Source organism: Mustelus asterias, chromosome 4 (genome assembly GCF_964213995.1).
Source record: "Mustelus asterias chromosome 4, sMusAst1.hap1.1, whole genome shotgun sequence".
Taxonomy (NCBI): Eukaryota; Metazoa; Chordata; class Chondrichthyes; order Carcharhiniformes; family Triakidae; genus Mustelus; species Mustelus asterias.
In genome coordinates this window covers 111,425,521-111,445,078 of record NC_135804.1, presented here as the reverse complement: position 1 = coordinate 111,445,078, position 19,558 = coordinate 111,425,521, and the positions used below count along the sequence as shown (strand labels likewise).

The 19,558-nt window shown below is 41.1% G+C and overlaps 1 protein-coding gene across 6 annotated transcripts in view; it reads left to right on the top strand.

Moving 5' to 3' along the window:
* cstf2 (cleavage stimulation factor, 3' pre-RNA, subunit 2) overlaps positions 1-19,558 on the top strand; it is a 60,562-nt gene that overhangs the window by 16,658 nt on the left and 24,346 nt on the right. For 3 of the 6 annotated variants that reach the window (XM_078211624.1, XM_078211623.1, XM_078211628.1), the window contains exons 9-11: positions 3,526-3,582; positions 9,438-9,579; positions 16,145-16,461. In XM_078211624.1, the coding sequence (XP_078067750.1) occupies positions 3,526-3,582; positions 9,438-9,579; positions 16,145-16,461 (516 nt within the window). The remainder of the gene's footprint in view (positions 1-3,525; positions 3,583-9,437; positions 9,580-16,144; positions 16,462-19,558) is intronic. The other 3 variants (XM_078211626.1, XM_078211629.1, XM_078211625.1) reach the window with 1 other exon arrangement.

The window sequence follows — 19,558 nt, the reverse complement described above, 5'->3', positions numbered from 1 at the left end:
AGTGTGCCTTTTATTTGTTTCAGCGACCAATCATGGCTATTTAATTTTAAATTTACTTTATTAATAAGAGGGCTTGTGTTCAAATTGTAGGAATTCACTTTCAAATCACTTTCCCTGCAGTTCACTAGACACCCTTTCCCACATTACCTCCAAAAAATGTTTATAATTAAATGGAATATGTGGTATGTCCAACATGTTCTTGGTTCCTGATTCATGGAAGCACAATAGTGCTCATCTTTACTGCCTCTCCCTTTCACACTGAGTCAGACAGTGGTTTGAAGGCCATCAATCTTGAGTTGCGCGTACATGCAGAAGTGGCAGAAATCTGGAGCTAACCAGCCTTCTGTTGACTTTTGTCGGTATGTAGAGTTGGTTAGATCTACTGAAAAACAACTAAAGAGTCATTCCTAAAACACAAATAAATCTCTAACATTAGATGTGATTTGATTTGATTTATTATTGTCACGTGTATTAGCATACAGTGAAAAGTATTGTTTCTTGCGCGCTATACAGACAAAGCATACAGTTCATAGAGGAAGAAACGAGAGAGTGCAGAATGTAGTGTCACAGTAATAGCTGGGGTGTAGAGAAAGATCAACTTAATGCAAAAGTCTGACGGCAGCAGGGAAGAAGCTGCTCTTGAGTCAGTTGGCCCCACTGATGGGCTGACACTACCTATGTTCCATTTAACCAGGCCTCTGAGTGAGAAAGATGTTTTTCTTTCTTTACCAGGACTGGATTCTGACTCGGAGCTCAGGACTCAGGGCACTTTAAAGTACCGCAACCATCTTCCCTAATGCAAAATTTTAATTTGCTCAACTGTATCCTAAAAACCTTACTTGTTTTGAATTATAGTCCAATGTAGATACATTGCAGCAAAAAGGATTTCTGTCTTTTTGGGTACAAGATTAAGTAGAATATGTGATATCCAAGATGTAATACAATGATTAAGAGTTGTAGACAGTTCTAGTGATGATGTGTGGAATGACCTTTCAGCTTCTTTTGTGTGTTCTATGAATCATTGTAACCTTTCCCTTCCTTATTTACCATTTTAAGTTCAGGAACACTATTATCACAGACACTATTTATTTTTACATTTTTATTTTAATGGTCATTTGATTGTATTAATTTAGAAGACTGTACTAAACTATTAGTAGAGCCTGATGAGCAAATGCTGATAAATAATTACACCAAAGTGGAGACAATGATAAAACCTGTGCGGTGTAATTATATCCGATGAATAGTTTGCAAGTTTTCTTTGGATTCTGGGTGATTCAGGTGTGTAGTTGTCTATTACATGAAGATCTTAAATTGGGTAGTACACGGATAATCATTATTTTGTATCTTAGAAAAATACCAGTATTTGTATTTGGGCATCTGCAAACAGTTGTTTGCTAGCATATTAGGCCTTTCATATCTTGAGAAATTCAATTCCACGCATTCTTTCTAGTCCAATGATCCGTATTTTCCACCAGCTTCAAGTCTGACATAGAGTCATAGAAGTTTACAGCATGGAAACAGGCCCTTTGGCCCAACTTGTCCATGCCGCCCCTTTGTTTTTAGCCACCAAGCTAGTCCCAATTTCACGCATTTGGCCCATATCCCTCAATACTCATCTTACCCATGTAACTGTCTAAACGCATTTTAAAAGACAAAATTGTACCCGCCTCTACTACTACCTCTGACAGCTTGTTCCAGACACTCACCACCCTCTGTGCGAAGAAATTGCCCTTCTGGACCCTTTTGTATCTCTCTCACCTTAAACCTATGGCCTCTAGTTTTAGACTCGCCATCATTGGGAAAAGATATTGACTATCTCGCTGATCTATGCCCCTCATTATTTTATAGACCTCTGTAAGATCACCCCTCAGCCTCCTACGTTCCTGAGAAACAAATCCCAGTCTCTCCAGTAGCATCTCAGTAATTTTTTTCTTCACTCTTTCTAGTTTAATATCCTTTCTATAATAGGGTGACCAGAACTGTACACAGTATTCTAAGTGTAGCCGTACCAATGTTCCCGAACTCCCACCCACCTGACGAAGGAACAGCCTGTTCCGAAAGCTAGTGGCTTTTGCTACCAAATAAACCTGTTGGACTTTAACCTGATTCTATCATCCAGCCAGTTTTGTATCCATTTGGCTACCTCACCCTGGATCCCATGAAATTTAACCTTTTGCACCAACCTACCATGCAGTACCTTTTCAAACACCTTGCTAAAATCCATGTAGACAAAATCAACTGCTCTGCCCTCATCTACCTTCTTGGTTACCCCTTCAAAAAACTCAATCAAATTTGCGAGGCATGATTTTCCACTCGCAAAGCCATGCTGACTGTCCCTAATCAGTCCTTGCCTCTCTAAATGCCTATAGATCCTGTCTCTCAGAATACCTTCTAACAACTCATCAGCCTGTAGTTCCCAGGCTTTTCCCTGCAGCCCTTTTTAAACAAAGGCATGACATTTGCCACCCTCCAATCTTCAGGCACTTTACCTGGGACTATCGATGATTCAAATATCTCTGCTAGGACACCTGCAGTTTCCTTCCGAGGCTCCCAAAATGTCCTGAGATACACTCCCATCAGGTCCCGGGGATTTATCTACCTTGATGCGCTTTAAGATTTCCAGCACCACTCTGTTATATGTACACTCCTCAAGACACCACTATTTATTTCCCCAAGTTCCCTAACATTCATGCTTTTCTCAACAGTAAATACTAACATGTAAAAAATTAATTATTCCATTTTTATTTTATTAAGTACTTTGAATATTTCCTACCAAATTCCTTAGAGTCAATGGACAGTATTCAAAGAACAGCAGTATAACTCTTAAGATAGAAAAATATTGAGTATAATTTCTATCTTCTTGAAGTTTACTAGGGACGTTTATGATGAACTGCTGTGGATAATTTTTGACAATTTTCAATGGTGCCTGCTTTTCAGCACACGTTTGCCAATAAATTTGGTTTTCAAAATTAAAATAGCCAGACTTGTAACTTGCTGGAACAACAGAAATTCTAGTCAAATTTTTATGCTTGATATTAGCTCTTGTACTACGTGGCATTTTGCTATGTGTCCTTTTTGTTTCCTTGCTTTTCTTTTTAAATTCCTTTTGCCTGCAGGTTTACTTAGTAAACTTTTGTTTGCTCACCTAATCTTTTCAGTCTTCATATTGATTTTTATATATGATGATCATCATGGAGTCCTTAATCCTTGCTATTAGTGATGGATTTCCTTGGCATTGATCTACTGATCTCTCCCCTCTCTTTTTCTCCCTTCCCCATACAAACCTTTTTCCTTGTTACAGCAACCCCTTCTTAGAATGTTTTTGGCTATACCATTTATTTTCCTGGCACACTAAGCGACACTGCCTATTGAAGTGTCAGTGCTTACATTGCCATCACCAGATCCCTTTCAGGGAGAGTGTTCTAAGGGGTATTGCATGCGCTTCTGTTACTTTTAATGCACAAACCTGAATGTTATGAAGGACGGGTTATCCACTGCACTATTCTTTATCTCGTGTTCTCACAGGAAATATGCACTCACCTGTGGCCTCCGCAGGGACTGCACAGATCGAGAGAGGACAAGGTACTACCAGTCTGATTGAATTTTTAACCTCTGATCTTATATCTAACCTGTAACAGACAGGTATAACCCTTGACCTTTACTGGGCTGTTTTCACATTGAGAGATTTTTTTTTGTTGGATAAGATATAAGGGTTAAACTTGTAAAATATGGAATGTATTTCCTGTTGCAGATTTGAGGTCAGAGGTTAAATAGTTGGAGTTTTACTGTGGTGCACTAAAATGTAATAAATTTGCCCGAAATGTAGTCCATTGGTTACAATATATAATACTACAGTTTCTCAGGACAAAACTCTATCGATCAAAAAGCATGAGAAATGTGTGAGGATCTTAGTTAATGCTTTCTATATCAGGCATTTCATAGTGGATAACAGTGAGCTAACCGTCATATTAACCTTTAAGTCTATATTAGGACATTTAACCAAATTGCAGATAGATAGGTGAGGCCAACGTAATGACTGTCATACCATCAACTTTGGCCTATTTAGTAGCCACATAATGCTGTGAAATGTCAAGGTGTCAGAGTTTTGCTGATCATTAGCTAACAGGGAACTGAGCGTTTGCGTAAATGTGTCATTTTCAGGTTGGCACGATGTAACGAGTGGAGTGGTACAGATCAGTGCTGGGGCCTCGATTATTTACAAACCACATTCAATGACCTATATGAAGGGATCGAATGTATGATTGCTAAATTTGCTGATGATACATAGGTAGGATAGCAAGTTACAAAGAGGACATAAGGAGTCTGCAAAGGGATATAAATGGGTTAAGTAAGTGGACAAACATTTGGCAGTTGTGGGCAAATGTGGTAGCAAATTATTGAAATGGAGAGATTGCAGAACTCTGCGGTACAGAGGGATTGCTTTGTTCTGGTACATGAATCACAAAGTTAAAATGCAGATAAAGCAAGTGATTAGGGATGAACAAGTGTTTAGAAAGGCAAATTGAATGTTGTTGTTTATTGCAAAGGGAATGGAATATAAAAGTAGGGAGGTTTTGCTACAGTTATACAAGGCACTAGTGAGACTATGTCGAGAGCACTATCTGCAGTTTTGGTCTTATTTAAGAAAGCACATAATTAAATTACAAGCAGTTCAGAAAAGGTTTACTCGACTCCCTGGGTACATGACATCTCATGAGGTCAGATTGGGCCTGTATCCATTGAAATTTAGAAGAATGAGAAACAAATAAGGTCCTGAGGGGACTTGACAGGGTGGATACTGACAGGGTATTTCTGCTTGTGGGATGGACTAGAACAAGGAGACTCAGTTTGAATAAGCATACAATTTAAGAGCAGAAGTTGGCCTTTCGGCTCATGGAACCTGCTGCACATTGGATATGATTATGGCTGATCTGATTGTGGCCTCAGTTCCACTTTGTTGCCTGCCCCTGATAACCTTTGACTCACATGTAAGTCAAGAGTCCATCTAATGCTGCTTTAAAAATGCTTCCACTGCTCTCTGGGGAAGAGAAGTCCACAGGCTCACAACCCTCTGAGGGGGAAAAAGATTTCCTCAACACCATCTTAAGAGGCTATTATTTTTAAACTAAGCTTTTCTTGCTTGAAAAGTTGTACACTTTTAGAATTGAAAATAGGTTTTAAAAATACTTGACAGTTTAAATATGTATGTATTTTTCTGCCTCCTTACTTTTCTGTATTTTTGACTACACGTAATGTTTTGGAGGGTTCCCGGCTACTGCTGAAAATTTCATGGGATGGCACGTTTGGTCTTTAATTTTTCTCCCGATTCTGTTCCTGAGAATAACTTTCTAACCTCCAACCGAATGTTGCTTAGCGTGCCTGAATAGTTTTTCATTGCTGATTAAAGTGTTTCTTATGCTATTGCAGTATTATTCCAATACCAACCATGTTTGGTGCAAATCAGAGTTGATCTTGAACTGACTGGAGCAAAACTGAGTGTAACTTCTGTCACCAGGAATTGTGCCTCATTTCAGCTTGGGGTTGGCATGAACTCTAGATTCAGACTGCATTTACACTAACTTGTTATAACATGAAGTGGAATGGAATTGATGTTGTAGTGTAAAGAATCTGAGGTCAAATGAAAACTTGAACAGCAGATAGGATACCTAATTCTCATATCATGGGGTCTCTGAATGATAGGATGTAGTACACCAGTCTTCTGCACTTTCTCTTTATTACCGGTGTCTACTTTTCTGGATTTGTTGAAATAGGATTATTGATACCAAGTGTGCTGACGACAGCACTAAATTGGTTTTATCTCGTATTTTTAAGATACAGAAATGGTCCAAAGCACCTCACAAAGATGTAATAAATAAAAAGTAAGTGATATTAAGGAAGGCCTGTAGGATATCGTGGACCAACACTTTGAAAAAAATTGTGAATTTTAAGGACTTTCTTAAAGAAGTAGAGAAAGTTGATAGAGGTGTTTCGGGTGTGCCCTAAGTGACTTTTTTTATTTATTCATTCATGGAATATGGGTGCCACTGGCAAGGAGATTATTTTATTGCACATCCTAATTGCCCAAGAAGACAATGGCCAACTTCTAACAGTGCGGTCTGCATGATGATATTACTCCCACAAGGCTGTTATTTCAGGAGTTTCTTTAGATCAGCCTTCTCTGCTTAAGAACCTTAGCCTATCCAGCCTCTCTTCATAGCTGAAACGCTTCAGCCCAGGTTTTTATTATTCATTTGTCAGACATGGGTGTCACTGGCTGGCCAGCATTTATTGCCCATCCTTAGTTGCCGGAGGACAGTTGAGAGTCAACCACATTGCTGTGGCTCTGGAGTCACATGTAGGCCAGACCAGATGAGGACGGCAGATTTCCTTCCCTAAAGGACATTAGTGAACCAGATGGGTTTTTCCGACTATTGACAATGGTTTCATGGTCATCAAAATTCTTAATTCCAGATTTTAAAAAACATTCAAATTCCACCATCTGCCGCAGTGGGATTTGAACCTGGGTCCTCAGAACATTAGCTCAGTTTCTGGATTAATAGTCTAGTGATAATAACACTAGGCCATCGCCCCCTCCCTTGAAGGTAACATCCTGGTGAATTTGCTCTGCACCCTTCCTAGTGCAGTCACATCGTTCCTATTGTGTGTCGGCTAGAACTGCAACAGTTACTCTAGCTATGGCCTAATGAGCATTTTCTACACCTCCATCATAACCTCCCTGCTCTTATATTTTATGGGGGCGATCTTACTGGCTTGTCGCACTGGTCGATTGGCACGGTGAGCCAGTAAGATCGCAAGAGCGGCGAAAAACCAGGTTCACACCCGGTTTCTCTTGTCGCACGATCTTACAGGCCCTGGATTGTGAATTGTTATTTCTGCTTCAGTATAAATTGGCATGGTTGTCCGATGCCCTCAATTACTGATCAGGCATCAGTATAAAGGCTACTGTGTTCCAAATAGTAGAGTCAATATTTGAATCCTTATCAGTCAAGGAAGAGTTTGTATGTTGGAACTCTGGGTTAATTAACTTTTACATTTAATGAAGTGGAAAGACTGCAAAATTGTGAAATTACAAAATGGTTACACATTGAATTTTGTATGATTGTGTAGCTGTGAGATGATGTATTCAGGGATCTCAACAAGTTGAAGTCTATTTTATTGAGACTAAGCATACAAGCTTTAGTCCATGTGAAATCAAAGAGCTGATGAATTCTGATGGGGATAAGTTGTTCCAGGATACCTATACTGGAAGCGTGCAGTATAAACTTTAACATTAAAATAAATATTTTAAAACCCTTATCTTGCCTGTTTATATTTTTTAAACTTAATAGGACTGCATTTTTAAAAGATGTTTTTGAAGTAACTTGGTTTTCAGTGTGGGGATTCAGGGGATTTTCACAGAAACTTCATTGCAGTGTTAATGTAAGCCTACTTGCGACACTAATAAATAAGCTTTAAAAACTTTAAAATGTTGCTTAACACAATTTGTACTGCTGTACAATGGAATACAGAGAAACATTCTATTTCTGAAAATATGCCCATGAAATAAAAGATAAAATAATTACTATCATGCTATGTGATATTTAATGGCTATATAACTTGAATTGAGCCTCTACCTTATAGAAAATCATAGAAACCCTACAGTGCAGAAGGAGGCCATTTGGCCCATCGAGTCTGCACCGACCACAATCCCACCCAGGCCCTACCCCCACATATTTACCCGCTAATCCCTCTAACTACGCATCTCAGGGACAATTTGTAACCTGGCCAATCAACCTAACCCGCACATCTTTGGACTGTGGGAGGAAACCGGAGCACCCGGAGGAAACCCACGCAGACACGAGGAGAATGTGCAAACTCCACACAGACAGTGACCCGAGCCAGGAATCGAACCCAGGACCCTGGAGCTGTGAAGCAGCAGTGCTAACCACTGTGCTACCATGCCGCCCTTCTATCCTCCCAATTCCATTCGTCCAATCCCAACCCCTCAATCCCAATCCCATTCACCCAATCCAAAAACCTGCAATCCCAATCACCCAATCCCATCCTCCCAATCCCAACCCCTCAGCCCCAACCTCTCAATCCCAACATCCCAATTCCATTCACCCAATCCCAACCTCTGAATCCCATTCACCCAATTCCAATCACCCAATTCTACCCTCCAAATCCCATCTACCTAATCCCAACTGTCCAATCCCAATCTTCAAATCCCATTTACCCAATTCCAACCCCTCAATCCCAATTGTCCAATCCCAACATCCCAATCCTATTCTCCCAATCCAATTATCCCAATCCCAACTGTCCAATCCCATTCTCCCAATCCCAACTGTCCAATCCCATTCTCCCAATCCCAACTGTCCAATCCCATTCTCCCAATCTCATTCTCCAATCCCAACATCCCAATCCCATTCATCCAATCCCAACCTCTGAATCTCAATCACCCAGTTCTACTCTCTGAATCCCATCTACCTAATCCCAACTGTCCAATCCCAATCTTCAAATCCCATTTACCCAATTCCAACCCCTCAATCCCATTCTCCCAATCCCAACTGATTAATTTTGTTTAGCAGTTAGAGCCAAATCCAGCTGATATGCAGACTTGAGTCTCTTGAATAATCTGTGTACAGTAGTTAAAATCTCTAAAATCAGGTTGGTGCAAATCTTGATAGTTGTTGCATGTGAAGCAGGTTTGCAAATAAATAATAGGTCTATGTGATTGTGGGAAAATAGTGAAGTGTTTCCTGACATAAAATATAATGAAATAATACTGGCAGGTAGGCTATTGCAATATTGAACAGAGATTGGTTTAAAGCTGCAAGTCACGCAGATTTAGAATGTGTTATTTCTTCATCGGAGCTGAATGGTTAGTTTAGATTCACATTTTTAAATTCTTCTCTTGTTTCATCGAAATGTAAATAAAATGTTTACTCAGCATTTTACATAGCACAAATTATTAAAATATCCTGAAGGATATTATGGGCTAACTGTCAGAAGTTGCATTTCTGATCTGGTCATCAGTGGTGTTGTCGCTGCTTGGTGCATTTGCATAGAATGGCGAAAGGATATTAATGCCATTTGATTATTGTCTCAGCTGTGTTAATGCTGACAATCGGGTATCAGGTGCTTTCCCTTGGGCCAATTGGAACACCCTTCATTCGTGGGTGCTTCATTCATGCATCATCCGTGCATCATTCAGGAGTAGTTTTGAAGTTCTGAAGGCCTGGGAACAGGCTTCCTATTAAGTCTCTTGCAGGTGGTGCAGGATGCAGGAAATAGTTTATGCTCCATGAAGCTGGGAACCCCCCCCCCCTTTTTTTTTTAAAGAATTCAGTTTTCTTCCCATCTGTCCCCTTTGTAATGTACAACTTCATTCACACACTTCACAGATCTTTTGACAGTGGTTCCTTTTTCCCTTCCAGTCCCAATGCAGGACCCCAGAGGTAACATGCAGCGGGGTCCCCCTGTAGGTGGGGCTCCAGCTCCAAGAGGTTTGCTGGGAGATGCCCCAAATGACCCACGTGGAGGGACTCTGCTTTCTGTCACTGGGGAGGTGGAACCAAGGTAAGTGATAGACTCTTCAGATATTTATCTGTAATCTATCTAAATGTTGCCCTGAACACTTCTGGGTTGAGAATAGGAAATTTGGTCCATGGTTTTCTGACAGTCATTACTTTCACAGATGGAGTGGGATAGCTTGATCTTGGTTTCAGATAAAGCTCGGCACAACATCGTGGGCCGAAGGGCCTGTTCTGTGCTGTACTGTTCTATGTTCTATGTATCTATGTATGTGTTAGTGTCATATGGGAAGGGTGGGAGCTGGTGTTGGCAGTGTTCCTCATTCTTGGTCTGGATAATGTGTGGCCAATGTGTAAAGCTAAAGTTAAAAATGCAAATATCAAATTAGTTGTTGTTGCTTGCTACCTTTGGCAATTCCTTATAGCCTATTTTAAAGAAAAATTGAGAAGAATGAAACTAATTATAAGAAGCAGGAGTACATTTAGGGTGAAATTTTCCTAAAATGTTGCTAAGTGTCATAACAATGAGAAAATGGGAGTCCTCCATGCCAGTCTTTTTGGTGAGCTCAGTACTGCAATCTTCTGGCAGTCTTTCAATTTATTTGAAAACTGGGATGTTTGTGCTGACAAGGTGGCGAAGTTGCCCCCCTTCCCCGGTCATGACCCCCTGCACACCCCTCCCCTGCAAAACCCTCCCCCTTACATTGTCTTTTCTGAGTGCGAGGCCATTCTCGCCATTAAACAGGGCTGGGAAGAGGGATATTTGGCCCCTCATGCTATCTCCCTGGCTTGCCGCGCTGATCGACTGGCGCAGCGAGCTGGTAAGATTGCACCCATAGTTTTTCAGCATTCAGACACACACAAATCTAGAACCACTTTTCAAATTGCAATTTTGTCACTTAGAGTTTCAGTAGAATAATGATGGGAGTGTGGAATTTTCAAACCAAATTCAATTAAACTTTGGAAAAATGTAGGACATACGTCTGGCAATAATCACAGCTGCTTTTGAATTTGTCACTTAACATGGCATTTTTTGGAAGTTTTGGAAATCTCTCATGGTTATACCATTTGGCTCAAGTTCTCATCATTGGTTGATATTGTCTCAGTGCAGACTATTTTCAGCAGATTGGTGGGGCCAGGTTTTGTTCACAGACCACAATCAAAAGGGAAAGCCTGTTTACCAATTTCAGTGATTGCCAGTTTAGTGTTGGCTCGTCATAGTCATAGAGGTTTACAGCATGGAAACAGGCCCTTCGGCCCAACTTGTCCATGCCACCTTTTTTTAAAAAAACTCCTAAGCTTGTCCCAATTCCCCGCATTTGGCCCATATCCCTCTATACCCATCTTACCCATGTAACTGTCTAAATGCTTTTTAAAAGACAAAATTGTACCCGCCTCTACTACTACTTCTGGCAGCTTGTTCCAGCCACTCACCATCCTCTGAGTGAAAAAAACTCCCCCTCTGGACCCTCTTGTATCTCTCCCCTCTCACCGTAAACATATGTCCTCTAGTTCTAGACTCCCCTACCTTTGGGAAAAGATATTGACGATCTAGCTGATCTATGCTCCTCATTATTTTATAGACCTCTATAAGATCACCCCTCAGCCTCCTACGCTCCAGAGAAAAAAGTCCCAGTCTATCCAGCCCCTCCTTATAACTCAAACCATCAAGTCCCGGTAGCATCCTCGTAAATCTTTTCTGCACTCCTTCTAGTTTAATAATATCCTTTCTATAATAGGGTGACCAGAACTGTACACAGTATTCCAAGTGTGGCCTTACCAATGTCTTGTACAACTCCAACAAGACGTCCCAACTCTTGTATTCAATGTTCTGATCAATAAAACCAAGCATGCTGAATGCCTTCTTCACCACTCTGTCCACTTGTGACTCCACTTTCAAGGAGCTATGAACCTGTACCCCTGGTTCTCTTTGTTCTGTAACTCTCCCCAGTTCCCTTACCATTAAATGAGTAAGTCCTGCCCTGGTTCAATCTACCAAAATGCATCACCTCGCAATTATCTAAATTAAATTCCATCTGCCATTTGTCAGCCTACTGACCCAATTGATCAAGATCCCGTTGCAAACAGAGATAACCTTCTTCACTGTCCACTATGTCACCAATCTTGGTGTCATCTGCAAACTTACTAACCATGCCTCCTATATTCTCATCCAAATTATTAATACAAATGACAAATAACAGTGGATCCAGCACTGATCCCTGAGGCACACCGCTGGTCACAGGCCTCCAGTTTGAAAAACAACCTTCTACAACCACCCTCTGGCTTCTGTCATCCAGCCAATTTTGTATCCATTTAGCTACCTCATCCTGGATCCCGTGAGATTTAACCTTATCCACAACCTACCATGTGGTACCTTGTCAAAGGCCTTGCTAAAGTCCATATAGACATCATCAACTGCACTGCCCTCATCTACCTTCTTGGCTACCCCTTCAAAAAACTCAAATCAAATTTGTGAGACATGATTTTCCATTCACAAAGCCATGCTGACTGTCCCTAATCAGTCCTTGCATCTCTAAATGCCTGTAGATCCTGTCTCTCAAAATATCTTCCAACAACTTACCCACCACAGATGTGAGGCTCACCGGCCTGTAGTTCCCAGGCTTTTCCCTGCAGCCCTTTTCAAACAAAGGCACAACATTTGCCCCTCCAAGCTTCAGGCACCTCACCTGTGACTATTGATGATACAAATATCTCTGCTGGGGGACCCACAATTTCCTCCCTAGCCTCCCACAATGTCCTGGGATACACTGCATCAGGTCCCAGAGATTTATCTACCTTGATGTGTTTTAAGACTTCCAGCACCTCCTTCTCTGTTATATGTACATACCTGTCATCATCCATTCCCTGAAGGGCTACTTCTTGACCGCAAGGAGCCATCCCTCCAACCACTCTCCCTCAAAGACCACTGGGATCTGAGAGCGGCTAAGGATGTAGCTGTCATGGAAGCTCCCCAGGTACTGAGAGCACATCTGCAGGATGCACTTGGCATTGTTACAGTTGACCTGTACATTCGGGGAGTTTAATCCCTTGTGGTTGATGAATGAAGCATCATGATGCATGGGGAATGCAGAGCCACATGCATGAAGTCAATTACACCCTGTACTTAGGGAATCCAGCAATGTGCGTGAACCTCATGGCTCCAGCTTGTTGGCTAGGCTAGTCCTGGTCAAAGTTGATGTAGTTGTGCAAACTCACGGAGTGCATATTGGTCACCTCCCTGAGGCACTTGCGTGCAGCACACTGGGAGATGCTGCAGAGGTCACTAGTACAACCTTGAAAGGAGCCACTATCATAGAATCAAAGAATTGTACAATGCAGGAGGAGGCCATTCAGCCCATCGAGCCTGCACCAACAATCCTAACCAGGCCTTATCCCCGTAACCCCACGTATTTACCCTGCTAGTCCCCCTAACGCTAAGGGTCAATTTAACACGGCCCAATCAACCTAACCTGCACATCTTTGGAGGTGGGTGAAACCAGAGCAGCTGGAGGAAACCCACATAGACACAGGGAGAACGTGCAAACTCCACACAGACAGTGACCCATGATAGGAATTGAAGCCAGGTCCCTGGCACTGTGACGCAGCGATGCTAACCACTGTGCCACCATTCCACCCTAGTGTAGAAGTTCAGGGCGACAGGCAGTGGGTGGCCTCCCAATCCATGTGGTGCCAACACCTACATGGCCTGGCATAGGTAGTCCACTGTCCTCCCTGTGTGATACAGCCTGCAGCAGCTCAGGAGGCCCTGCCACCCTTTCATAGATTAGTGGGCACTTACAGCGAGCTTGACGACGAACATTGGCACCCAACTTTTGACCAAAGATTACTGGCTGGTGATCAGAAGCAATATCCCAGGTTTAACAATGGAACCAATTGTGTCATAATCGCTGTAGTAGCGGATTGAATGTCCTACAGTTACAGTATGGTTTGATTTAATGAGATTGGAGTTGCAGTACATTGGGAGATTTCTACTTGAAGTTCGTGATAATCTTAACCTTTCACAAAGTGAGAAATGTGCTGTATTTCTCAATGTGGATATCCCTTAACTTGGCTACAAAAATGTTCAGTCACTAATTCATTACATATATTGTGATGGAGAAAATGTCTTGATATGCATGCAGTCTTTCGCATTATAGCCAACTCGTTACTAGGTTGGCACATTAAGTTATCTTAAAGAAAAAAAATAGTCAGAATTTAGTTCTATGAAATAGTACAACTTGATGATGGGAGCCAGTTTGCCATTTTTATAAAATGGTGGAGCATAGCCAGCATATTCATTCAGATAGATTTCTTGCTCTCGTATCTCTTTTTCTTATATTGTTTATTGATTAACACATTTTGTCTATCATCTACTGTAAATTATGGATTGGTGTCATCAGTTCTTAAAATATTTCAGGATTTAAAATAAAAATACCTTCATGGGGTGTGGGTGCCAACATTTATTGCCCATTTCTAATTGCCCTTGAGAAGACAGTCGTAAGCCATTGCCTTCAAAACTGCAGTCCATGTGGTGTAGGTATACCCACAATGCTGTTAAGAAGGGAATCCCAGAACTTTAACCCAGTGACACTGTAGGAACAGTGAAATACTTCCAAGTCAGGATGGTGTGTGCCTTGGAGGGGAACATGGAGATGGTGATCTTCCCAAGCATTTGCTGCCCTTGTGCTTCTAGCTGGTCAACATCATGCTTTTGAAAGGTGCTGTTGAAGGAGCCTTGGTGAGTTTCTGCAATGCATTTTGCAGGTATTACACACTCCTGCAAATGTACATTGGTGGCAGATGGAGTGAATGTTTAAGTTGGTGATGGGTGCCAATCAAGTAGTGTCATGCTCTTTGAATATTGTTGGAGCTGTTCTCATCTAATCAATTGAGAAATATTCCATTACACTCCTGACTTGTGCCTAGTAGAAGATGGACAGGCTTTGCGGAGGAATTTGATTGAGTTTTTTGAAGGGGTAACCAAGAGGGTAGATGAGGGCAGTGCAGTTGATGTTGTCTACATGGACTTTAGCAAGGCCTTTGACAAGGTCCCACATGGTAGGTTGTTGCATAAGGTTAAATCTCACGGGATCCAGGGTGAGGTATCTAAATGGATACAAAATTGGCATCTTGACAGAAGCCAGAGGGTGGTTGTAGAGGGTTGTTTTTCAAACTGGAAGCCTGTGACCAGCGGTGTGCCTCAGGGATCAGTGCTGGGTCCACTGTTATTTGTCATTTGTATTAATGATTTGGATGAGAATATAGGAGGCATGGTTAGTAAGTTTGCAGATGACACCAAGATTGGTGGCATAGTGGACAGTAAAAAAAGTTATCTCCAATTGCAACGGGATCTTGATCAGTTGGGCCAGTGGGCTGAAGAATGGCAGATGGAGTTTAATTTAGACAAATGCGAGGTGATGCATTTTGGTGGATTTAACCAGGGCAGGACTTTCTCAGTTAATGTTAGGGTGTTGGGGAGAGTTACAGAACAAAGAGATCTAGGGATACATGTTCATAGCTCCTTGAAATTGGAATCACAGGTGGACAAAGTGGTGAAGAAGGCATTCGGCATGCTTGGTTTCATCGGTCAGAACATTGAATACAGGAGTTGGGATGTCTTGTTGAAGTTGTACAAGACATTGGTAAGGCCACACTTGGAATACTGTGTACAGTTCTGGTCACCCTATTATAGAAAGGATATTATTAAACTAGAAGGAGTGCAGAAAAGATTTACGAGGATGCTACCGGGACTTGATGGTTTGAGTTATAAGGAGAGGCTGGATAGACTGGGACTTTTTTCTCTGGAGCGTAGGAGGCTGAGGGGTGATCTTATAGAGGTCTATAAAATAATGAGGAGCATAGATCAGCTAGATAGTCAATATCTTTTCCCAAAGGTAGGGGAGTCTAGAACTAGAGGACATATGTTTACGGTGAGAGGGGAGAGATACAAGAGGGTCCAGAGGTGGAGTTTTTTTCACTCAGAGGATGGTGAGTGGCTGGAACGAGCTGCCAGAAGTAGTAGTAGAGGCGGGTACAATTTTGTCTTTTAAAAAGCATTTAGACAGTTACATGGGTAAGATGGGTATAGAGGGATATGGGCCAAATGCGGGCAATTGGGATTAGCTTAGGGGTTTTAAAAAAAAGGGCAGCATGGACAAGTTGGGCCGAAGGGCCTGTTTCCATGCTGTAAACCTCCATGACTCGATGAGTCAAATGGTAAATTACTCAGCACAGAATTCCCTGCCCCTGACCTGCTCTTGTAACCACAGTATTCATATGGTTGATCCAGTTCAGAGTTCAGTTTCTGGTGAATGGTAACTTTCCAGGATCCTGATAGTGGAGGATACAGCAATGGTAATGCCATTGAATATCATGGGGAAATGTTGCTCTAAATTATAATTGATGCACAGTTCATTGGCTAATTATTTAATTAAGAATTGACAATAAATGCTGGTTGGTCTTGCCAGCAGTATCCACATCCCATGAAATACATAAAACAATTTTCATGTTCTGGATTTTATTCCCACTGCAACATGCTTTTATTGGCATATTTTTTATAATTGCCAACCATTATTTGAATCTATAGCTAATTTAATTTTTTTACTTTTCAGAGGGTATATTGGTCCCCCTCATCAGGGCCCACCCATGCACCATGTGCCTAGTCATGATGGCAGAGGACCGCCTCCTGACATGAGAAATGCCCATGAACCACGAGGAATGCAACATGACATGAGAGCAGGGCCAATGGGAGAACAGAGAGGACCCATTGGTGAACAGAGGGGCCCAATGGGTGAACCACGTGGGCCAATGGGTGAACCACGTGGGCCAATGGGTGAACCAAGAGGGCCTATGGGAGATCCAAGAGGGATGATGGGAGATCCAAGGGGCCCAATGATGGACCAGAGAGGACCTCCTCACGAATCTAGAGGCAAGTTAGTGCGTAGCAAAGTAAGATGAGGGTGCTTTGGAAAATAGAAATGGTGACCAAATGGAATCAGTTTTTTATGGTTTAGCTATTTTCCATTCCATATTTGATTTTCTATTTTTGTTTGATTTGAAAACTATGCTGGAGAACCATAGCATATCATAAAAAAGAGTGAAAAATGTTATATTTGTAGTTAAAAATGCACCACTGTAGCTTGAACATCGCAAATGGTTGTATATACATTATTCCTAATAATTGCCTCTCTCATTTTAGCACATTGTTGCGTTTGAAAATATTATCGGTTCTGAAGTCTCAGACAAGTGGTGTTTAAAATGTTTGTTTTTGAAAAACTATACTCTTCACAGCACCCATGAGGACACTTATCACAAATGTGTGAATGCGGATTCTATGGTCACCAATGACATTGATCACCTTGACGGTTTACTCATAGTGTAGGAGTGTGATAGGGATATGATGGGGAAGAAAGAAGAGAAAGGGTTGACTTCATTGATGTTATCCCGCAGCCTGCTATCAGCCTGGCAATCACCTGGCAGTTTTGAAAGCCTGTTGGCAATCATAACATATAATGGTGGACTGCTGCAAAATTAGGCATTAGGAAAAGAAGAAGCATTGAGTGTGGGTGGTTTGGGAAAGAATGTAGTTTTAAAAGTGCAAGGATCCTTCTGAGATCACCATTTTCAAGACAAATTAATCCACTTTAGTAATGGGCATCTTGGAAACATTTGGAGAAGTCCGTCAATGTATAAGTGCTCCAAGTGCATTCCAGTAACATTTCTCAAAAAATGTTTATTGTGTATCACTGGCAAAATATTGTGAAAATAGCAACTGAAAATGAGAATGAATTGTATTAGATGCTTGAGCTATCAAATAGTGGTTTAGAATGTTTATGAATTACCCAGACACTGAGTGTGCAGCTATTTATTTATGACAGTACGCAGGAATTATGCTATTTGTATGCCCACTTTAAGGGATTTTGAGGGTGGTTCTCCTTAGAACAGAAATGACTAATGAAGATTTGCCGGGGGTGTTCAAAATCATGAGCATTTTCAATAGAGTCAATGAGACACTTTTTGCAGTATGAGAAGGGGCTGTAACCAGTGGATAAATATTTTAAGGTAATTGGAAAAATATCCATGAGGTGATGGAAAAAACAAATTTATGCAGTGAGTTGGAATGCATTGCCTAGAAGGTTGGCAGAACCAGATTCAATTAAACCAACAAAAAGGAATTGCTTAAACACTTGGAGGGGGAGAAATTACTGGGCTTTCAGGATTGAGTAATTGGATAGCTGTTTCAAAGAGCTTACATAGATATGATTCATTAAATGGCCTCCTCCTGTACTGTATCATTCCATGGTCCTACAGTTTATCGAATTCACCTTTATTCGATCTTGAAATATTGTCTTTCTGAAGGCAGCAATGAGAAGGTGGTAATTAAACTTGAAGGTAATTTATATTTGTTGAAGTGTGTAAGAGATACTGACTGCAATCCAGAGAGTGTTTTTACTGAATGCAAAACAATGTATATTTCAGGTTCTGAGCATTCTCAGCATTAGGGTCTGTTGTAAGTTGCCAGTTGTCGCTCATTGTCACCTAAATCAGTCAGTAGGTTTTGTATTCCAATCTCATTGCAGACATTTAGTACGTAGTCTAGACAGACACTTCAGGTCAGTACTGAAGTATGACGGCATTGTCGGAGCTGGTGTCTTTGGATGAGACAATGAACTGTGGCCAAGTCTTTTATCTCAGGGAGATGTGGAAGATCCCATGGCATTATTTCATAGAAGAGCAAGGATCTTTTCCCTTATGTCCTGGCTGATACATATCCCTCAGCCAAAATATAGATTATCCAGTTATTGTCACATTACTGTATGTGAAACCTTGTTACATGCAAATTGGTGTTAGGCCTCTAAATTACAGCTTTGAAATGTACTTCATTGGATGTAAAATGCTTTGGGATGTCTTATGGACATGAATGGTGCCATGTAAATGCAAGTCCTTTCTCTACAGTCTAGTCGATTTTATGGCATATGTTCACTTTGAAAGATCTTGTATACTAATACAAAGACCAGAAATTTGAGGTGAGGAGAGCAGGTGGGTAATGTGAAGGAAGTATCTTGTGACTATTCAGGGCAATTTCACATATATTTGTTTTTCTACTGGAGATTCATATTCTATCTATATTTCCTATAAACCTGATCAAGCAGTTCTGACCTGTATTTATTATTAGTGAATTGGGAAAGAATTAGTTATTTATCTCTGAACTCAGCAGGACAGAAAGATTTATGCCATGAATGAAAGAGGCATTTCTTCTGAATTTACATTCCTATATATAAATTGAGGGGCATCCAAGCATAAGAACACCTGTCCAAACTGAAGTCTGCACACTTAGATAACTCACAATCATCAAAGACAGGAAAGAAAGATAACCTGTGTTCAGTTCTTAGGAATTATTCATTAACCGTTGTTGTCTCCAGCATCAGCTCTGCATGTCCCTCAGAATAGTAAGTTTCGTAGGATTGGTGGAAATAATGCACAGCTACGATTTTCTCCCATTAGATAGAAAAGCTTTCAGCTAAATTTTTAAAATTACTCTTCGGTATTTTCTCCCCTGCTCTGGTCACTTATGGCTAGGATATGATTTCATGATTGGTTGTCATCCAGTATTGTATCCAGATAGTGGCTATTTATATTGCAAGCCTTTATAATGTGTGTGTCAGGAAGTAGCTCAACTTTGTGCGAGCATCACAAATTCCACCCCCCCCCCCCCCCCCCCCCCCCTCCTCTTTGAGTCTGTTAATCATTGATTGTGGCTAGCACAGAAGATGGGTAGCCCAAAATGACCTTTGTTTGGTCTATGACATAAGCCCTACCTTCCTTAGGTTGTAAAAATATAATAAATATAACATAAACAGTTGGCAAATTTGCTGCAGAAACTAACATTAACTCAACAAAATACATCTAAATTTATTCTGAATTTTAATCAATATGGTATGAGCATTTGGTAAATTATTACCTGGTCCTCCTTGATCCCTAGAACCTAGATGGCCATTGTGGCACAATATCTGGTAAGTGTTTGA